The 22,401-nt window shown below is 46.9% G+C and overlaps 1 protein-coding gene across 1 annotated transcript in view; it reads left to right on the top strand.

The window, feature by feature from the left end:
• Positions 1–22,401, top strand: part of CEP135 (centrosomal protein 135) — a 59,937-nt gene that overhangs the window by 25,592 nt on the left and 11,944 nt on the right. Inside the window, exons 12-21 of the mRNA XM_040966553.1 lie at positions 3,338–3,490; positions 4,295–4,447; positions 7,268–7,345; positions 9,727–9,878; positions 16,754–16,869; positions 16,943–17,097; positions 17,511–17,566; positions 18,594–18,762; positions 19,947–20,057; positions 20,428–20,613. Of these exons, the coding sequence (XP_040822487.1) occupies positions 3,338–3,490; positions 4,295–4,447; positions 7,268–7,345; positions 9,727–9,878; positions 16,754–16,869; positions 16,943–17,097; positions 17,511–17,566; positions 18,594–18,762; positions 19,947–20,057; positions 20,428–20,613 (1,329 nt within the window). The remainder of the gene's footprint in view (positions 1–3,337; positions 3,491–4,294; positions 4,448–7,267; positions 7,346–9,726; positions 9,879–16,753; positions 16,870–16,942; positions 17,098–17,510; positions 17,567–18,593; positions 18,763–19,946; positions 20,058–20,427; positions 20,614–22,401) is intronic.

The raw sequence follows: 22,401 nt of genomic DNA on the forward strand, positions 1-22,401 counted from the left end.
CTTCTGTTGTGGATAGTGTTGAAAGTTGACCATGGTATGTGGGAGGTAAAAATCATGTCTCTCTGTTAGGTCTTCATGATCTGCAGTTTTTCATGGTTAACATTTGGGCTCTTGAGATCTCCTTTTTTAGAGCTGTGGGTATAGGAGTTCTGAGGGCTTGTGTGGCCCTGTCCGCATGTCCACACTAGGGTGAAAGAGAGAGGCTCAGCGGAAGTCGTGCAGCCCACAGCGTCTCTTTCACACTGTGCTGAGTTGGCCACTTGGGTCAGCTCCCGCCTGAAGGTCCTGTGTTGTTGTCAGAGCGGTTTTACATCTTCTGGTTGGATTTAGTTTTTAACCTTGTTGGATGGTGGCTAAATTTTGCTTTATAGTTGTTATCTGTAATGCTGTTATCTATTAATGAACAAAACGAATTGGTGATAATATACATTGCAAGCTAATGTATCTATTGCTGAGTGTTTTTTTTTTTTAAGTTATGTATACTTAGCTGGACTCGAGAAAAATGAGCCGCAGGGTAAATCATTTGCCTCTGTGGGGGATTTGTTCGTGAATTTGGTAGCACTGAGAAGATAGCCATCTCAAAACTTTTAGCCAAAATAAATCTTTGACTCAGTTTCTTTTGTTTTAAGATTTATTTATTTTTATTGTAAAGTCAGATATGCAGAGAGGAGAGACAGGGAGGGAGATCTTTCACTTGCAAGTTCACTCCCCAAGCGGCCACATTGGCCGTAGCTGCTCCAGTCTGAAACCAGGAGCCAGGAGCTCTTCTGGGTCTCCCACGCAGGTGCAGGGTCCCAAAGCTTTAGGCAGTCCTCGACTGCTTTCCCAGGCCACAAGCAGGGAGCTGGATGGAAAACGAGGCAGCTGGGATTAGAACCGGCGCCCATATGGGATCCCGGCGTGTTCAAGGCAAGGACTTTAGCCACTAGGCTATCATGCCTGGCTCTTTACTCAATTTCTTATTGTGAAGTCAAAATTGAAAGACAAGTGGGAGATACTGCTTCAAGTTCTAGAGAGTTCCAAGGCCCTTCCTCCTGTCATTTTCCCTCCCTGAGATGTGGCATTGCCTGACGTGGACAGTGTTTATTTTCCAGCTTCCAAGAAGTCAGGATGTTGAGAGCATTGCAGAGTCCCAGGAACAAGTCGCGGTTATGGGGGGCAGTGTGTGTGACAGTAGTGGGTAGGTGTGCAAGTGAGTGGGCGTAGCAGTGGGGGGTCCTGGGAGCAAGCGAGAATGTTCTTCACCTGACATTTCAATGTGCTTGCCAACACTGTCTAGAGCTGGATTGGCAAAACCCGCTGAGTACCCCACGCTGCTGTATAACCAGCTCTTAGGCATAGCTTCTTGAAAATGTAATGACTGAACAAGAAAGAAACCCTGCCATGTCAAAGCTCAGCAGTTGTTAGTAATACACTCACCGATCCTCGGGTCGTGAGGGACTGCCCCTTTTACCCTGTGCGCACCACCGATTCCCATTCTAACTAAGATGGAGCGTCACAGTCTGGCTTTCTGACCTTGGAGAAGTTACCAGAATTGTCACATGGGAAGTGGGGGAAGTAATCACAACCCCTTATGAAGATTAAGTTAATGTAATCTGTGCAAGGCTCCAGCAGCATGTCTGGTCGCTGGTATTTGTTATCTTACCTTAGTTGACTCAAAGCAGGTGAGGTCTGAGTACAAAGTTGGGCTAGGCTCAGCAGGTGCGTGTGAGGGTCTGCCGTGCGAGAGGCACAGGTGGAGATGAAGAAGCTCGTTGCTGTTCTCATTTCCTTCAGTGTTGTGCACACGTGTTCACACACTTGTGTGTATTCTTGGGAACAATGGAGTGACAGAGTTCCTAACAGCTCGTCTTCATCCACCCTGACACCAACATCTCAGCTACCAGGTGCACTTAGAGAAGAGTTGGTCTCGACTCAAGATGAGTCAGTAAGTAAATGTTCAGGAAGTGGGTGCATTTTACCAGGTAATGTGGTAGGCACTGAGCAAAACCAAGGTGGCCCTTGTAGAGCGTAAACTTTAGTGACTTGGACACAGATTAACATGGAATCATGGAAATGACTTTACAGTCTTATATAATCCATATTAATGAGGAAAGTACAGGAAAGATTGAGCAGCTCCGAGTTTATGGAAGGAGATGAGATCAGATTTGAGAACCTGGAAGGATTCCTTGGAGAAATGGACATTTAAGCTGAGACCTAAATAGTAAATTGTCAAATCTTTATTCATTGGAGAGTTCTTTTCTAGAATCTACACAAAAAGATTTTTGAAATTTAAACATGGTTAGCTTACAGATGATCTTAAATAGTTAATTTAAACCTAGATTTAATCTCAAAATACTGATCAGCTGTTTTTGTTGAACGTCTTGTCCTTTAAGGTATTGAGAGGCTAAGCTCTCCAGTGTGCTTTGATTTTGCCTGATTAATTGTGATAGGGGAGAGGTACATCATAGCTAGCCTACCAACGACTAGCTTGATCCTGGAGTGGTCTGTGCACAAGAAATGGATGGTCTGGACTAATTCCAGGGTATAAGTGACCAGATTACACCCACTCCTCACTTAGGGCTTCTGCACACTTTGCACTTCACGACATGAAAGCCCTCAAGTCTCCACCGACCTCTTTGTTTTTTCTACAATGGTGGTGAAGGTAGTGGATACTTGGAGCGTATCTTATTAGCAAGCATATTCTTATTTTAAAGTGTTGGATGTAGTTACTTAGTCACTGTGGACATTTTTCAGTAGAAGAATTTATGTTTTTCTGATTGTGGAAATAAACCTCACAGAAGTCTGAAACTGGGACAATTTGAGTATCTGGAAATGGATCTTAAGTTCAGAGAAACCCTGAAGGATGTACAGGCTGCTGTGTTGGGTGAGCGTGCACACACGGGCACACACACCCTTCCTTCCCGGACTTTTCTCTGGAGAGGGCTGCAACTAGTGGTTCTCGAGAGTCAGCCTGTGGTAGACTCGCTGAGGGCTTAGAGAAGCAGCCTGCCCCCAGCTTCTGACTGGGGTCTAACACGGACCCAGAACTTGCATATGGGACACGCCCTTGGGTGCTGCTGACGTGCTGGTCCACTGTTGCTCTCTACGTCCCTGCTGTCTGAGCAGTTGCCATGGCGTCTGGCCCACTCAGAGCCGGGAACTCGGCTCCAGCACTGGCACTGCCTGCATCAGCTTCCGTTTGATGTTTGAAAATGGATTCCTAATGACGTGAGGGGGACGTGGGCTCTAGTGTCTGTTAGCATCGCTCAGCCCGTCTCACCACTTAGTGTCCTCATGTCAACCGTGTGGCGATAATTACAGCACAGGGTAACTTTGTTCTTTCATTATATTTCAGAGTGATCACAATTCAGAACTCCATCTGATCACAAGAGAAAGAGATGAGCTTCAGCGTATGCTGGAAAGATTTGAAAAATACATGGAGGACATACAGGCCAATGTGAAATTATTGACAGCAGAAAGAGATAAACTCAGTGTCTTGTATAATGAAGTAAGAACATGTGTTCTAATGCAGCCAACAGAGGGTTTAGAGCCAGTGAACTTTGCTGGAATCAGTGTATATCCCACTAGGTGACGTCAGATGTGGTTGTGATGCTGTTCCTCCTGGCCCGAGTCATGGGGCCTCACCATCCCATCCTGTTCTCAGACTAAAGATTCCTCTCGCTTTTTTATTCTTTTGCTTTTTCATATTTCTCTTTTCTAGCCTGTCTGTGTCAGATCAGTTAGTCTGTTTTTTCTTCTGAAATTATCTGGAATGACTCCTGCTGCTGAGCCACATTTATGCTCAACATCAGACATGTCCCCCAGCATATCCAAATGGAGACGGCTCCCACTGTTGTCTGCAGTGTTGGCTGCTGGGGACCTAGGCTTTGGTTAAAAACGAAAAGCAAAACAAAGCCATTCCTGGGAAGAGGGAGTCTGTGGAGCCTGGCCCTGCCCAGAGCCTCCCCAGGGAGCAGGTGCGTGAGCAGAGCGTGCTGTCTCTGGCTCTGCGCTCACACCCGTCTGCCCTGCTCTGAGGGGAAGCCATGTAAACTGCAAGTTCAAAGGGCCACTCTAGTTTGTGAGTGTTTTGGGAATTCGGGGATACCCGTTAGTTCCCCATTCACGTCCTCCCCTGGGCCAGCTTGAGCTCACTGCTTTCTCCTGTCCTCTCAGCGGCGGGGTCCCTTCCTGACTCCTCCTCCTGATTTCATTCCTGTTTTAGTTCTGTTACTTTGTTGGCATCTGGGAAGGACAGTAAGATAGCCTGTGTATCCAGAGTGCTTGTAACTCCGTGTCTTTGTCCCTCTAGGCTCAGGAAGAGTTATCCGCGCTCCGGCGGGACTCCAGCCAGGCCGCCGTCTCCAGCAATATCGTTAGTCTCATGGAGAAGGAGAAGGAGCTTGCAGTGTCCGACCTTCGAAGAGTGATGGCAGAAAATGAAACTTTGAGAGAAAAGTTAAATGTGAGTAAGGAGGTGGGATTTTTTTTTTTAAAGATTTATTTTTTATTATTTTTTTTATTGGAAAGGCGGATATACAGAGAGGAAGATCTTCCGTCCGATTCACTCCTCAAGTGAGTGCAATGGCCGATGCTATACCAATCCGAAGCCAGGAGCCTCTTTCAGGTCTCCCACGCAGGTGCAGGTTCCCAAAGCTTTGGGCCGTCCTTGACTGCTTTCCCAGGCCACAGGCAGGGAGCTGGATGGGAAGCGGGGCTGCCGGGATAGAACCAGCGCCCATATGGGATCCCAGGCATGCAAGGCGAGGACCTTAACCACTGTGCCACCGCGCTGGGCCCAAGGTGGGCTTGTTTTGAGGGACAGAGTCCGAGTGTTTGCCCATGAGGTGACTGCCGCTCACGCACAGCTGGCGTGGGTTAGCCAGGGCGGCGGCAGCACGTCGCCAGCCTTGGACCTCTCTGCTGCTGTGTGACCCTGAGCTAAGAATGGCTCTTACATTTCTGGAAAAGTGCTGAGGGAACTTGACTTCATCGCCGAAAAGGTGTGCACGGGACTTGGTGCCCATTTGAGTATAGATTGTAGCTCTTTCGTGTGGCAGTGGCCATTTGGGGTGGCTGTGTGAGGAAGGGGGAGAGACCCATGACGCCCACATGGCTGCCCACCTGCCCTTCAAGGAAGCGGTTGGACCCCCAAGAACTTCCTCCCTCAGGGGGGGACCGCCTGTCCTGCATGTGTTCGTAACTGTTTTCTAGAGACCTTGCTGTGCCGTGCTGAGACTGGCGTCTGGTCTAGCAGGCAAGATACTGATGAACAGGCCATGTCCTGTATCAGCAGGCTGGGTTCCGCTCGCAGCTCTGGCTCCCATTCCTGGCTGCAGGCCAGTGCAGGTCCTTTAAGGCCGCAGATGAGGGCTCCAGTGCTTGGGGCTTTGCCCCCCAGGTGGGAGACCTCACCTGGGCGTCCGGCCGCTGGCCTAGTCCTAAGCTCAGCGCTGGGATTTGTAGGCGTTGGGGAGTGAGCCGGGGGTGGGAGCGATCTGCTTCTGCGGGTCTGTGTCTGTTTCCGCTCTGTGTCATATGCGTGTTGGGATCTTTAACAGTAATTCCTTCTAGAAAGTGGTTTTTTTTCCCATAAGAATAAGTGTTAAAATGATCAAACAGAAAGCTTCTGTGCAATATGGCATATTTTAGCACAAGCTACTACTTATTTCCATATATGTTGAAATGTTCAAAGAATATAAAGTGGGATTTTAAAAATACATTAGTATTGAAAACTTGGAAAAAGTGACATTCCTAACTGAATCCTTCAGAGTTGTAGGGGGAAAGATGTTAATGAGTTTTCAGTTTTCACTTAGAAACTGAGCTAATCATCACTGGTGCTTGAGCCTCTCCATGCCCGTAAGTGTGCCAGCCACCATTCATGGAACCAGTCATCGCTGCCACAGCACTGTGTGTGAGGGCCGGGTCTCAGTCACCACGGCCCAGCAGTGCAACTGCCTCAGTACAGCTTAACATCTGCCAGCCTTCCCTGGCGGAAGGCTCCGTTCCGGGTGCTGTCTGCTGTTCCTATTTGGAATGCATCAGCTGTTGTCGAGGGCCTCAGTGATTGCACGTGCCTGCATGTTAGCAGGAAGCTGGATCACAAAGGGCGTATGCGCAGCTTTAACTGACACTCTGATGGGGGTGTAGGCAGCAGCTTAGTTAGCTGTGCCACTGTGCCAACCCCAACCCCAGTTAGCTATAGCACAGTGACCCTTTCAAGCAAATGTAGAACCCAATTTTCAGATTTTTTTATTCATTTGTATTGACTAATAGAGATAGAAGTGTGAATCCGCATTACAAGACTTGTAGTGAACACCAGGTTTATTTCACCCATCCTGGTAAAGCAGGGAAGCAGTCCTCTGTTTCCATATCGACTGGCTCATTCTTGAAGGTCTGTCCTGTGTACATGTTGACTGGTTGTTCTTGAAGGTCAGTCCTGTGTACATGTTGACTGGTCGTTCTTGAAGGTCAGTCCTGTGTGTTGTAAGCCGCATCTGTATGTACTGGCCACATGCCGTACCCAAAATGGTGCCGGCCGGAGAAGCCACACCTTCGTGCCTGGTGGAGAGTCACGTAGCCTTCGCAGTACTGCGCATGCGTGTGAGCTGCGGCGTGGCCGGCGCATGAACACTGGGGACTGACGAATCCGGTCGCCCAGGACCCTGCGTGATCATGATGCCGACCTATCATCAGCGGAGGTGGGGCCAGTCAGCACATAAGAGCAGACAGCCTGCCGGGGTCGGAGCCCTTTCCTCTTCCTCATCTTGGTGCAATAAATTTTACCGCAGAAGGCTTCACTCGCATCTGCCTCTTATTGCGGGGCGATAAGACACGTGGGCGCGACACTGTGTACTTGTTGACTGGCCGTTCTTGAAGGTCAGTCCTGTGTACATGTTGACTGGTCGTTCTTGAAGGTCTTCTCTCTTGCGTGGCCCTCTCACCTTGTGCCCTGTGTGTTTTTGATATCAGCGTTCCTTGCTGTGTACCGCATTCCTCTTCTGTCTCTTGTGAGGTCTTACCTTGGAGCTCCTATTCTGATGAGGAAGCAAGTCTGGACCAGCCGGAGCCTTCTGCCGTCACACCTGGCTAGAAAATGTAAAAGCAATGTCTTTAGTCAAAGACATTGTTTCCATTAAATGTCTAAGGATTTTCTTTCTGAAACTTGTCTGTGGTTTATGAAAAGACAAATAGAATTTAGTATTGCTATAAGCTTGCATTGCTTAATTTGGTCATGTTTTGTTCTTTGATATAAATTAATATTTTGTATGAAATTCTCTTTCAGAATATTCAAGAAATGAATGTTTTTGAAAAATCAGAATTAGAAAAAACTGTTGATCATTTGACACGTGTTAATCATCAGGTAATGTATCAAACTGAATTTGGGGCATATTGTATGAATGTCTGTGCCAGATAAAGCTATTTTTATATTTTTAAGATTTATTTATTTATTTGTTTGAAAGGCAGAGTTAAGAGATTTTCCATCTATTGGTTCAGTTCTCAAAAAGCTGAAATAACCAGGGCAGCCAGTCGTTCCAGCCCTTTGGGGAGTGAACCAGCAGATGAAAGATCTTTCTGTTTCTCCTTCTCTCTGTAAATCTGCCTTTCCAATGAAAATAAATAAATTTTAAAAAGAAAAGCATGAATAAATAGGACCACATTGACTAAATCAGCCTCACCTAATAACCATACATTATCTTAACCACACGGAGCAAATGATTATGCTACACATTTCTGCATAACCTCTCCCAAATCAACAGAAGATATGAATGGACACTCAGCCAAGGAAAGGATTACAGATGGCCAATACACAGATGGTCTGCCACGGTAATTGGGGAAATACAAATGCAGAACCATTCGTTCGTATCTGGCAGATTATCAGAAACTCAAGAGTTGTAACAAATCTTACCCAGGTGCAGGACAATGCAGCCTGTTCTAACAGAGGCAGCGCTGGGTTTAGAAGGTAGGTGAGGGTCTGCCTGACTGAGCCCCTGGTCAAATGCAGCTAACGTGTTGCCTGTGTTGCTGAGGTGGAGTAGGGTGACAGTCCCAGGGCCCCATGGTCTTAGAGTTCACTCCCTGCCAGAGAACAATGCTAAAGGGCTCGTGCCTGTAAGATGGATGAATGATGGTAATCCATGCAGCCGGGTTGGGAGCATCAGCCGTGAACCAGCTCGGACGGAGGAGTGTCAGGCTGCGACTATCTTTAAGATGGGTGATGGGCCCCAAATGTTCATTCTGGTTTCTTTCATCCAACCTGCACTCTTGTTGGAGTAAATACACCCAGGGGTTTTTAAAAGGCTTTTCATGTACAAAAGCAGTTTCCTTCCCCACTTCCCTGTCTGCAGAACAACCCCACTCAGCTCCCAGTGCTGATGGAGGCTCAGGTGCTGTGGGGTCTCACCTGACTGAAGTGCCCCCCACTGACCTCCCGCGCGTGGGGAGAAGGGGTGGCAGTGTGCCACCACCACCTGCTCCCTCAGCGCAGCTGCTTGTGTGTGTGCCTCACTCAGCTGTGGTTCTCAGCGTGGTGGCTGCACCTGCAGCCTTCCTTTCCTTGTTGCTCACAGCTCTTCGTGCTTGTGTTCCCTGCCTGGGTTGCACTGAAGGTGTAGCTTGGTTCTCCCTGAGTCCCAGAGTCCCTGCACCTGTGCCTTTTGGTCCTCATCCGCGTGTCAGCGTCCTCAGGGAGACGCCCCTCTTCCTGCACTGTGGTCGACTCCACCTCTCCCTGGCCCCATTCTCATGTCTGTCACATGTTTTCTTCTTTCCTGTTTGATCCTTCTCCAGTTGTTTCTGGAGCAGAGTTCATGTTGGACCTTTTCTGGTATTCTGAGTGTTTGAGAGTGTCTTAACTCACATATTTGATTTACCAATTGGCTTGGTATATAGAAATCTAAACTGGGACAGTTTCTTTTTTCCCCCTAAATTTATTTGAAGTCAGAGTCACAGAGAGATTTTCCATCTGCTGGTTTAACCCCCCAGGTGGCCGCAATGGCCAATGCTGAGCCAGGCGGAAACTAGGAGCCAGGAGCTTCTTGTAGGTCTCCCTGTGTGCAGGGGCCCACACAGTGGGTCTGTCTTTTGCTGTTTTGCAGGGAGCTGGCCTGGAGGCAGAATAGCCAGGTCATGAGCTGCTGTCCATACGAGGTGCTGGGGTCGTAGGTGCTGGCTTTACCCACTGTGCTATAGTGCCTGCCTCAAGGAAAATCAGCTGTTACTAAGAGGTCGGAGCGTTTCCCTGAATTCCCTGTTTTCGTTGGGAGTTGAGGTGCTGTTCTGCTTTCTGGCTTTCTTAGCATGTTTTCATTTCAGAAAGGTTTAAGGGTTTGATCATGGTCTCTCATTGTCAATTTCTTGAGTGATTTCTTCCACTGTACTCCTATATTCTGTCTCTAGGCCTTTTGCTAATCAAGGTTTTAAACTTCCAGAAGCAATTCTCTAAGGTTCTTCTCCTCGGCTTTTGTTTAGTTCCTGGGAAATTTCAATTTTATTGTCCAACCCTTCTATTAATTTTAGGTTTTTAGTTAGTGTGGACTTACACACATGTATAACCATGTGTACTCACATATGTACATGCGTATTTCTCTCTTCTATTTTAGTAATAGTGAGGAAAGAACGTGACTGTTCCTCTGACATGTAGGACTTAAATATAATGTTATGTTTCTCCTAGAAATATTACTACAGACTTCCTACTTTGCAAAATAGATATTTGTGTACTAATTTTTATAATTTAAATTATAGCTTGAAGATGAAAAATATGAACTAAAATCTGAAATGTTACTAATGAAAGAAAAAATGGAGTCATTAGAGAGCAGATCAAAATACCAAGCTCAGAAACTTTTCCACGTTGCTGGTGACTCCGCTCATCACAAGTCAGAGATGCACTCCCTCAAGTAAGTCCTGAAACTGCCCGTTTCTTGTCGGGGAGCAAATTGTGGCTCTGTAAGTTCATGGCCATGGCGCTGCTGGACTGTCCCTCTGAGCAGCAGCTTCCTACAGAAGCCTTGCAGCAATGGCCTTGGGGCTCTGGGGTACTACAGCCAGCACTGGCAGAGTGGGTAGGTTTTCACAGCTCCCTTCTGAAAACTTTCACACATTGATAAGATTGCAAGCCCATTTTAAAACGTACCTCCTTTTAAACCACTTTAGTGGATATTTCAGTTAATTTGTATTCCATAGTTTAGGATTACTGAAAATTACAAAATACTGAAATATGCATGCCCCCCCTTTTTCCTTTCTTATTTTAGATTTGTTTGTTTATTTGAGAGAATTACAGAGAGAGAGAGAGGCTGAGACAGGAAGAGGAGAAAGAGATCTTGCATTGCTGTGGTTCATGTCCCAAGCTGCCACAGCGGCCAGGGCTGGGCAAGGCTGAATCTGGGTGCTTCATCCTGGTCTCCCATGTGAACGACAGGGCCCTGGTGCTTGGGCCGTCTTCCACTGCTTTCCCAAGCCGTTAGCATGGAGCCGACTCCGGAGCATCCTACCTGGCTTTAATGCAGTCATGCTGGTCCCTGTCTCCTTTTTAATCTGCTGTAAAAACAATTTTTAAATTACTTCTGAAAATTTTTCTTTTATTAGAAACTCAGAGGGAAAAAGAGAGATAGGTAGTGGGGGAACCTTCATTTGTTGGTTTATACCCTAAATTCCCACGGCAGTCAGGCCTAGACCAGGCTGAAGCTGGAAGCTAGGATTCAGTGTGGGTCTCTCAGAGGTGGCAGGGACTCACATACTGAGCCATCGTCCCTGGTAGACACCAGGAGGAAGCTGGGTTCAAAATGAAGTAACTGGACTCCAGGCAGGCACAGCAGGACGGGGTGTGGGATGCCAAGCTGCAGTTACTGAGCTGCCTGCACCAGGAGCTGTTACACAGTTGCCCAGGAACAGGCCTCTGCTCCAAGGAGGGTGTACAGGAAGCAGGCCTCTTGGGATGCCAACACCGGCAGAAACATGAAGTATAGCCTTCAAGTCTCAGACTGATGGCAAATAGTTTGAATGTAACTAGATTTAAGAAACTGGTTTACATAAAATAAGGCTCGAGTCACTTAAACGGAGATGACTGAGATGTAATAAGGCAGAGTGCTCGCCTTCGGATTCGGGGTTGTTGGGCAGCAACTAAAGGAAGACTTAAGGAAACAGCTGACAAAGTTAGGTGTTTTCCGGGCTGAATTCATGCATGATTACAAAACCAGACACGGGGTGTCATTCTGAAGCCGCAGGAAGCAGCTCTCTAGACTAGCTTGGTAATAAATACCAGAAACAGCTTGTCGGATGTCACAGTGACCCTGGCGACAGCCATGAAGTAGTGAACAGATCAGAAAGGATATGGACACATTAAAACTGAAGGGTTGGGCCCAGCGCGGTGGCCTAGTGACTAAACTCCTCTCCTGGAACGCACCAGGATCCCATATGGGCTCTGGTTCTAATTCCAGTGGTCCCGTTTCCCATCCAGCTGCCTGTTTGTGGCCTGGGAAAGCAGTGGAGGATGACCCAAACCCTTGGGACCCTGCACCTGCATGGGAGACCTGGAAGAGCTCCTGGCTCCTGGCTTTGGATTAGCGCAGCACCGGCTGTTGCAGTCACTTGGGGAGTGAATCATCAGATGGAAGATCTTTCTCTCTGTCTCTCCTCTCTGTATATTTGACTTTGCAATAAAAATAAATAAATCTTTAAAAAAAAAAAAACTGAAAGGTTAGCCACCTATAGATTGGCAGCTGCAGAAAACTGAGTTGGTAAAATCTGAAGTAAAGTCAGGAGTTTCACCCAGAACTCGGAAGGGCAAAAAGGGAGGTTGAATATACAAAAACCAAGAACCATAAAAGTATATAGCAAACAGAGCAAAAGTGAGAACCTCATGAATAATTAGAAAAAGGGAGAGCTGCAACTGTAGTCTGTAGGGTTCCCGGATGATCAGCCAGCCTAAGTTAAGTCCAAGAAGTGGGTGTGTGTGGTCAGGTCAGGAGTGCCAGACGAGTGCTCCTGCAGGGCGAGTGCTCCTCCAGGATGGCCCATCTGGTCTTGGGAAGATGGCATCAGCCAGCACCACTGCGCCCCTGCAGGCGAGCCGGGGGAGTACACCTGCCTCAGCACGCTGGTCACCTTGTGGCACCTTGTGTGTTCAGTCCCGTTGGCGTTTCCTCAGATGCCAGCCTCCACCCTCTCTCGCCTCCTCACAGGAAGGTCTGCAGTGTTTAGGTATTCCAGACGACAGTGTCTTGGGTGTTCTTTCTCGGATCAGCATCCTTTCCCCCTCAGCCCAGCTTCCCGCCTCTTTCCTAACATTCTCTCTGGAAAGCATGTCGGTCATATCCTCCACTGAAGTGAACCTGGTTAGGATGCAGTGACAGCCATTTTGTACAGATCCAAGACTAAGTCCTGTACCCATCATAACCACATTCTGGAAGCAAAGGCGCGTGGTCCAAACGTTCTGGTGCTTTCCTTGGAGTTAACAGAGCTGCTGCTGTTCCTTTCATCACTTCACGCCCTGCTTCTGTGACAGGAACTCTGAGAACCCGGATCTCAGGCACACAGCATCTTCTCTTTCCCTTCCTGCGTCTGGCATCCCCACCACACTGCAGAGCCATCACATGGCTTTTGTCTGTCAAGTACAGGCTGTTGTCTCCATTTAAAGATGCCTGGCGTCTTATGCCCCAAGTCTGTCCTCCGCAGCACTGTGAGGGGACTTCTCTCTGCCGCCAGAGACCATCACCAGAGCCAGGTTAGCAGCCCTTGTCTGTGAATAGAGTCAGTATGTGGGCCATACTGTCGCTGTCGCACCTGCTCAGCTCCACCCTTGTGGCTTGGGTACAGCTGGAGACAGTGCTTAAAGGAAAGAGCGTATTGGTGTTCTATGCATCTCTTTTTTGGTGCACATTGAAATTTGAATTTCACTTAATTTCCATGTATCACAAATAACTTAAAAATTTTGTTCACACACTGACATGAGGCTTAGTGTTGTAGAAAGCATGCCTAAGGCATTCTAGCACGGAATCAGGCGGCAGGCCACACTTTGGCAACCCCAACTCAAGGTGGGTTGTTTGCAGTCCAGTCAGAAGCTTAACCACTCGCAGTCCCCGGGCAGACGTGCCGTGTCCTGACACGCTGTTGTGAAAGTGAAAGCGAGGTTCTGTCAGACCCTTCTCAGCTTACCTCAGTCGTTTCTCTGTTGTTCAGAACCAAATGGTTACAGACTAATGCTCAGCTTACCTCAGTCGTTTCTCTTGTTCAGAACCAAATGGTTACAGACTAATTCAGGGTCTAGGAGATGCGGTAGACATTTTTCCTGGAAATGACCCTTGAACTCCAGCTGCAGTTAGTTATGCTAATACGTAGCCGTCGTATTCCTAGGATTTGTTTACACAGATTCAGAAAACCAACTGCGACTTCATCCTGCAGGAGACTACTTGTTTGTTTGTTTTTTTTAAGATTTATTTATTTATTGGAAAGTCAAATATACAGAGAGAAGGAGAGACAGAGAGGAAGATCTTTTGTCCAGTGGTTCACTCCCCAAGTGACTGCAACGGCCGATGCTATGCCAATCCGAAGCCAGGATCCAGGAACTTCTTCCGGGTATCCCACACAGGTGCAGAGTCCCAAAGCTTTGGGCCATCCTCGACTGCTTTCCCAGGCCACAAGCAAGGAGCTGGATGGGAAGTGGAGCTGCTGGGATTAGAACCGGCGCCCATATGGGATCCCGGGGCATTCAAGGCAAGGATTTTAGCCGCCAGGCCACGCTGCCACGCCCGAGACTTCTTAATTGTTAAAGCAATTGAGAATTGTTTCAGCTTACCCACAGCACCTGAAAACTGTCTTAGGGGAATTCTTTACTTTTTTCCCTACTAAGAGAAGAAAAGGAACCAGAGCTGTGGCTGATGGTAACGGGGGTCTCCATGGCGCTGCAGTCAGGACACAGGGTCCGGGCCACCAGTTAAGTCGTCATCCCTCTGCAGACACCAACATTTAAAACAGAAAAAAGTATCCTATTTGTTCTCCACTCTCCATTACACCAAAGGATCACAACCATAGACTTGGGAGAAATTCGAAGACAGGGACTCCATGTTGGTCTCTCTCTCTCACTCTCTCTTTTTTTTTAAATTTGGAAGCATAGGTGAAGAGAGAAGAGAGAGGGCTTTTGTCCTCTGTAATGGGCAGAGCTGGGCCTATCTAAAGCCAGGAGCTTTTTCTGGCTCTCCTACATGGGTGCAGGGGCCCAAGCACTTGAACTACCCTCTTCTGCTTTGTCAGGCCACAAAGAGGGAGCTGGATGGGAAGTAGAGCAGCAGGGACACGAACCGGCGATCATATGGCGGGGACCCCGAGTTTCTTTTGCTTTGAACAACCCACTGACATTCCAGCCCTACCTCTCTTACACAGTACTTCAGTACCATTTTAGAATTGTGACACAGTTTTTGCAGTTTTGGAAATGCTATATTTTCTGTAAATTATGCTCTTATCATGAAGGAAGAGAATGACTTTTGGTCCCCAACATAAGGGAGTGTATCACTGCATAGTGTGGTTGGGCAGATGGAGGCTCAGAGTCAGAGCTGCACAGACACCTGTCTCAAGTGGGAAGCTTGACCCTGTTCCCTTGACTGTTTCTCTGGGAGAATCTATCATTGCTTTGTTTGGTGGATAGCAACTTCAAAGCTGAGGAAACAGTCCTCGTTTTCCTAACTTAGTTTTCAGATCTTGTGTACAAACACCATTATTCACAAATAGCAGAGCAGTCACTCGGCTCTTTTGCCTGCTGTGCTTTAAACCTCACTTTTTACATTGGATGGGCCTTTGTCCTACCAGCAATATTTGAGTCAGAAATGTTACTTTGGGGCTGGTCTACAGACTCAGTTGTCTCTGTATCTCTGCACTTGGCTGTAAAAAGTCAAAGCTCTTTAGGACTCAACTAAGAATTTCCTTTGTATGTCTGAAGAGTCTTCAGAAAGCTCTCAAAATACTTATATGCAAAAACTGTGCATAGCTTTATGTATTGTTTTTTTGTCACTATAAACAATACCCAAGAAAAGCTACTTACAAAGGAAAGAGATTTTATTTTGTCCTAGTTTTGGAGGGACATAGTCCCAGTTTGGGAGGGCCCCATAGGCTCAGCTGTGTGAGGACGCTGGGGAGAAGCAGAGATCACCCGGGACCTAAGGACCGCATCTGGGCCCACCTCCCCAACACTAGAACTGGATCAAAGCTCCACCCTCCTAATGCCGCCAACTTAGGACTTCATGAATTACATTTCTGCACAGAAAGCCAAGTTATAGTTGAATGATAGGCAGTTCCTTCCCTCCCACAAAAGTTGCACCAGCATAAATTATGGACTTCATTAAACATCATCATGTGTCAGAATGTAGCCTGTCTCTGATTGTCAGCCCCATTTCCTTAAGAGGTGCTTCTGCTTATGAAGTTGAGTGTCAAGAGGTCTTTACACTTTTGCCAGGAACTACCAGCTCTGCCATACCCAGTGTCCTGGACTGTTCCATTTTAGGGTTCCATGTAGCTCCCTGACAGTTTCCCTGTCGCTTGGTTATGTTGGTTCCCCATCTAGCCTGGCCTGTTTCCTTGGCCTTCACTAATGCGTGAGGTTGGGTGAATTGTTTGTTTCTGTAAAATTGGGATAGCAGCCCTAGTGATGGGCCGGATGGTCTGATGTCCACAGAGCACCAGTTGCTGTCACATCGCCCAGGAAACGCTCTAGATTTGAGGAGTCACTTAACTCTGGAGTGCAGTTCCCTGGACCTCAGAGATCATTTTGTAACTAAAATGGCTTGAATGTGCTGTCTTTCTGAGTTGAGCGTGCATTTTCAAAGTGGTCAGTCCTACAGCCTGGTTGCTCCCTCTCTCTTGTCATCATTCACTTGTTATTTAGAATACTCAAGCACGTGTATTTTGTATTTCAGAATACCTCCATAATGCTAGTAAATCATCATTTCTGTAGACTCACTCCCATCTTCTAATGATTTGGAAATTCAGCTTTCCTTCCCACTTGTTAGTTCTTTCCACTTGTCTTCCGCTCTAAGGAAGCCCAGGAGCCTATAGCAGTTAAAACACCTAACGGGAGAGCCATGTCTTTCTGGAAGGCAAGGATTAAGCATTCTAGGGTCGGGGCTGAGCCACATTCTGTAGACTGGACTCAATTACAGGAGAGCAGGTGGATGCTATTGGAGCTTCCGTGCTGGGGTGGAGTTTCTGAAAACCAGCTTCCTGTTCAGTAGCCGATGGCTCGGAGGCATGTCACTGGGCTGACCTGGGCCTTTGTGCATCCCTTCACCTGCTTCAGTCCCTGCTGCCCTGTGGGAAGTGCCTCCTCTGCCCTGCATCCTGTGGCTGCCAGCCTACTCCTCCCGGAGAGTCAGAGTTAGAAGCAGGGTGGAGAGCAGTCTGAGTACAGACCGTGCTGGCACGCGCCAGGCCGTCCTGAAAGCACGACTGCGCTCTGCTTTTGGAAGTGGGACTGCAGGGAGAGGAAGTGGCTAGTGGGCAACAAGAGTGGGAAACTACCAGGAAGCCTCTAGAAGAGAGTACACAATTAATTTGATTTTTATACCATGTTATTTTTAGGAAAATGGAACCATTTTGGAGAAGAATGGTGGAGACCAAGAGATTTTAATCTGTAATATACTGCCATTGATTAAACTGGAAGAGCTTTAAAATAAAAAATAAAAGAAACCTTAAAAATAAGAAATCACTTTTTAAGACGTCTCATTTTTAAGAGTTGTTTTTCTGAGAGATAAAGAGTGCCATTTGTTTTTGTCCACTGATCCTTTAGGATAGTAAATGAGCAGCTAGAGCGGTCACTTGATGACTATCAGCACCGACTCGCCATCAAAAGAGGTGAACTGGACTCAGCCCAGGCACACATTAAAACACTGGAGGAAAAGATAGGTGAGTGTCTGTAGTTTCTGTGTCTGCCAGTACTTGCGTATTTTGTCTGACAGGCATTTCTTTCCCTTTACAGATAAACTAAACCTTAAGATCAGTTCGCAGGATGAGGAGGCCCATGTAATGAAAAAGACCATTGGTGTCATTGATAAAGAAAAGGATTTTCTTCAGGAGACTGTAGACGAAAAGACGGAAAAGATGGCGAAATTGCAAGAAAACCTAGCGAGCAAAGTATGTTACTGTTGCGTATGATTTTCCAGCATCTGAGCAGAAAAGATTATTTTATTCTGTTTCAAATAGGTGGTCCTTACCATCTGTGCTCAAGTTCTTTAGGCGAAGAGCCACGTCTTCCAATAAATTCGATTCCATCCCAATAATTTGAATCTGCAAAATGTGGTTTTTGTTTCCAGAATGTGGTTTTGTCAGAGCTGGTGAAGCTCCAGGAAGCTGTGCTGGGTTTTGGGTGGGTGGGGACATGTCGACACGTGGATTACGTGGCATGTGGACCACTGTGCGGGTGCAGGCTGCTCTCTGCCAGATTTTGTGCAGTTGAACTATGTGCATGGGACAGAGCTCATCAACTTAGCTGAGGACATTTTTATCAGGATGGCTTAGAATCTCATGTATTTTTATAATTTCTATAGGAAAAAGCTATTGCACAGATGAAGATAACTGTCTCAGAGTTTGATAAATCTATGAAGTAAGTAATGAGATGGCATTCTGGTTTTCTAGAAATTTTCAGTGACTATAGCTTAATGTGTTTAGAACCAGCAATAAGAAAATTCTTTTCTCAAATTTTCTTTTTTTTCCCCCAATGACAGCAGCATCTTCTCAAATCTCTTGCTTGAAAAATGGTCCCCTGCTTCGCTTCCTCCTCTCTTCTGCCCCCAGATCTAACACCTTGTCCTTACCAGCTCTTTCCCTTCCCTACCTACCTGCTCTTGGTTTGTATATGATTACCCTGTTTGAGTCCTAATCATTAAAATTTAAATAACATTTACAGCCAGGCATGAATTTGTTTTTCCTCTGAACCTGTCAAGATAACTGTTAGGAAATATCACATCTTATATGACTCTAAGCCACTTTATGACACATTTTGTGTTTTGTAAAATGCTGAGGATGTAAAGATTCATTGAGCATTTGCCAATTATGTCTGTACAGTTTACTTAAAAAAGATTTATTTGTTTGAAAGGCTTCAGAATTAGAGGAATGAAACGTACACACACACACAGCCCCCCGTATTGTGGTTCATTCCCCAAATGACTGCAGTGGTTATGCCCGTGCCAGGCAGAAGCCAGGATCCTGGAACTCCATCCCAGCCTTCCACACGGATGTATCAGCCATCTTCTGCCTTTCCAGGCACAGTCATGAGAAGATGTGTTGGAAGTGAGCGTCTGGGACTCCAGTAACGCCCGTACAAGATGCTGACACTGCAGGCAGTGGCTTAAGGCACTGTGCCATACTTCTGGTCCCTACGTGCTTTGCTCTTAACACGCGGAAGCTTCATGTGACTAGCTTTTGGAATAATGCATTCATTTTATGACTGTATTCACATAAAGCACTGATAGAGATAGAAAATACCTGCTTTAGCTAACTAATCAATATCAATGCAACGGTCTTAATTTCTTGTTTGATTAGCATACTCAGTTCAGATTAAAAGTTTTCCTTGAGTAAACTGTAACTTTCCAAAATGTGTCTTTCTCATTTCCACTTGCCTCATTCACCAGCCAGCTAAAGGAAACCTTGAGTACCCGGGACCGGGAGGTCAGCAGCCTCCGGCGCCAGCTGGACGAGGCCCATAAGGAACTTGATGAAGTTGGAAGATCCAGAGACATGGCTTTTAAGGAAAACAGAAGGTTGCAGGATGACCTGGCGACAATGGCAAGAGAGAACCAGGTGTGAAGAGGGCACAGTGGCCTGTGGTACTTGTAGGATTGCTAGTCAGTGTTGGCTAAATGCTCAGGTTCACATATTGTTTTCTCAAGTTTGATGAGTTAATATCCAGGCAACGTAGCTAATTCTTTAGAGTGTTATGTCTAGCAACGGGGTGTTAAGAAATGTCATTTGGAACAGCACTTTAGGTCCCAGGGTGTCCAGCGGCTGCGACGGTCATCTCTCCTTTGGCTGCTTGTTGCAGGGACCTAGAGCTAGAGGCCGGTGGCTGAGTTGACCGTCCTCCTGGGGGAGACCTCGGCATGATGGCCACGGCAGAGCTTCTGCTTCAGAGACTCAGGATCATGTGAATTGTTTGTGTTGACTTCCATTGGCTTCGAGATCACACTTGCAGAGAAATTAAGGAGTGCGTTGAAATGCACATACTCAAACATGTTGATTTGTTTGTGCTGATTTATTAAAGGCTGTACCAGGAAGACCAATGACTGTCCTGTTTTAAATACTTTATTTGTATTTTGAAGGTTTCATGTTGTTGATATATTGTTTTCCAGTGTCAGCTCATGGCCATAACTAGCCCTCTGTAGGAAGGGCAGATAGACATGGTCACCTCTGTTGTGGGGCATTGTAGGTGGATCAGCAAGTCCACATCAGGAGCCTGAGTTTGGCCTTGATGGGCTAAGATATGGTTTAAAATATCCACAAGCCCTTTCAGAAGTGTAGGTTCAATTTCTGGTTCCAGCTGCTGACCATGGCCTCTCACCAGGACAGACCCTGAGATGCAGTAGGGTCCTGGATGGCTCATTTGGGCTAAGCCAGATCCTAAATTCAGCAGCTCCAGCCTTTGTGAGCCAGTGAGTGGCAGTTCTGCCTGCCTTTCCTTCTAGCTCTTTGTCTCAAATTAAATAAATAAATAAATAGAAAAACAAACCCACATCAGTATCAGCCAGGAGAAATATACAAAAGTAGCACGTAAGAATAATTTTCTTTTTTTCCATGTCTCTATTTTAACACCCTTCTGATAATTTCAAATTGTTTAAATTTTTATTCCTATAAAGATAATAGATTTCATGTATTTCATAGATACAATTCTAAGAAACTAACAATCTCTAATAAAGAAACCATTTGAATAGAAACAGCTCATGTGGCACTGTCATCATTTTAGGTTTGTTGTAATTTCTCTTTTATAGGAAATCTCATTGGAACTGGAAGCATCAGTGCAAGAAAAAGAAGAAATGAAGAATAGAGTTCATAATTATATAACTGAAGTATCTCGATGGGAGAGCCTGATGGCTTCTAAGGTGAAAACTGCTATTTCGTTAGATTCATGACCCATGTTTTAATAGTGAATTTATTTTAGTTTGGATTTTTACATAGTTGAGAAGGATGTATGCCCGTGTGGACCACTGATTAGTGTGGGGAGGGCTGAGGCAGGGGGAAAGTGGGTGAGACTGTTTTTCTCAAATTCTTTTTTTCCTCCTGTATCTGGGGGTGAGCGGGACGGAAGGGAGAGGGCCACTCCAGCAGCCTCACCACATCAGTAACCAGGGCCGGGGAAGTGGTAGAATCAGGCCTGTGGGGGTGCCTAATCCTCCACAGGAGATGGGATGTCTAGCAAGTGTCCCAGCTAGTGACACGTACTGACTTAGAAATAATTTATGTGTCAACTAGGAAAAAGAAAACCAAGACCTGTTAGACAAATTCCAGATGCTTCATAACCGGGCTGAGGACTGGGAGGTGAAAGCCCACCAGGCAGAGGGAGTGAGCAGTTCTGTTCGGCTGGAGCTGCTGTCTATTGACACGGAGAGGAGACACCTTCGAGAAAGAGTGGAGCTGCTGGAGAAGGAGATCCAGGAGGTAATGCGTGCCTGTGCACCATCAGGACCTTGTGGCGTGGACGGATAGCACTGCAGTGAGTCACAGCACCCATGGGCACTTTGTGTCCTGACTCTGACCTTCGGCCTAGGAGCCTCAGTACCCATTTCACTGGGGTACAGGCGTGTGACGTCAGGTCTGCCTTATAACGTGTGCAGCTCTCGTACTTTGCCTGTCATTTTTGTCAGTCCTCAGTGCTTGACTTTCTTGACTGTGGCTTTGTTGTCCCCGGCCTGGGGCACTGGCAAGTGCCGCGCTCGCACAGGCGCCCTGAGTTTGACTGCTCGGTCCCTGCAACGCTGGAGTTTCTTTCCGCGGGTCCTCTCCGAGGCTCAGACGGCAGCGTGTGTCTCCACCTGAGTGATAGCCACTGTGCTGAAATGCCACATTTTACTTCACGGTTGGGTTATTATTTGAAAGGCAGAGTTAAAGAGAGAGGGACAGACAGAGGGAGACACGGAGATCTTCCTTGCACCGGTTCAGTCGTAAGTGGCTAAAGCGGTCAGGGCTTGGCCAGCAGCCTGGAGCTCAGCCTGACTATTTTTTTTTTAAAGATTTATTTTTATTATTTTTTTATTGGAAAGGCGGATATACAGAGAGGAGAGACAGAGAGGAAGATCTTCTATCGGATGATTCACTCCCCAAGTGACCGCAATGGCCGATGCTATGCTGATCGGAAGCCCGGAGCCTCTTTCAGGTCTCCCACACGGGTGCAGGGTCCCAAAGCCTTGGGCCGTCCTCCACTGCTTTCCCGGGCCACAGGCAGGGAGCTGGATGGGAAGCAGGGCTGCGGGGATAGAACCGGCGCTCATATGGGATCCCGGGCGTGCAAGGCGAGGACCTCAACCACTTGCGCCACCGCACCGGGCCCCAGCCTGACTCTTCCACATGACTGGCAGGGCCCGCAGTGTTCACCATCTTCTGCCATTTCTCAGGTCCATTAGCATGGAGCTGGACAGGAAATGGAGCAACTGGGCCTTGAACCACTGCCCTGTGGTTTTGCCAGCATTGCAGACAGCTGCTAGAATCCTCTGCACATCACTGGCCCCAGTCCGTTTTTCTTGCCTGGCTTGTTTCCAGCTGTTAAGTATTGAAAAATATGCCAGTATTGGGCTGTGCGATGCTGGGATCCCAGGGGATGCCAGTTTGATTCCCAGGTGTTCCACTTCTGAGCCAGCTCCCTGCTGAGTTTTCTCATAATTTCACAGTTACTAGAAGTTATTACTAAGCTAAGTTTATATATTACCTCAGATATTTAGTTTTAAATTGAACCTCGTTTGTGAAATTTAGAATTTGACTACCATTAATTGAAATGTAGTAAATGTGTAAGTTATTTTTTGTTGAAGTGGCAACATAAAGAAGACAATTCTTACAGTGTATTTGCTTGTCCATTTGCGAGCCAGGAAATGATAGAGCTCAGGCCCGCAGCAGCCAAGGAGCCCAGTCCACGTCTCCCATGGGGGCTGCAGGAACCCAGCCACCCAAGTGCTACTACTGCCTGCCCTCCCGGCTTCCTGACTTTCATTTCCAGGAAGCTGGCATCAGGGCCAGAGCTGGGAACTTCCACCAGGCTCCTGCCGTGAGCCACAGGCATGCTGATCAGCCACCGAATGCCTAGTCCGTTAAGGAGACAAAAGCTCACATATTCACAGCACCCCGACACTAATTTTCATCATTATGTCTTGCACTGTGTGCGTGAGGTATACTTAATTGCCGTGATGAATAACTGCACACAGTTCTTTTTGTTCAGCACTAAACATGCCAGCTGTA

This window comes from Ochotona curzoniae, unplaced genomic scaffold, assembly GCF_017591425.1.
Source record: "Ochotona curzoniae isolate NIBS_2020 unplaced genomic scaffold, NIBS_Ocur_1.0 scaffold_4506, whole genome shotgun sequence".
Classification (NCBI taxonomy): Eukaryota; Metazoa; Chordata; class Mammalia; order Lagomorpha; family Ochotonidae; genus Ochotona; species Ochotona curzoniae.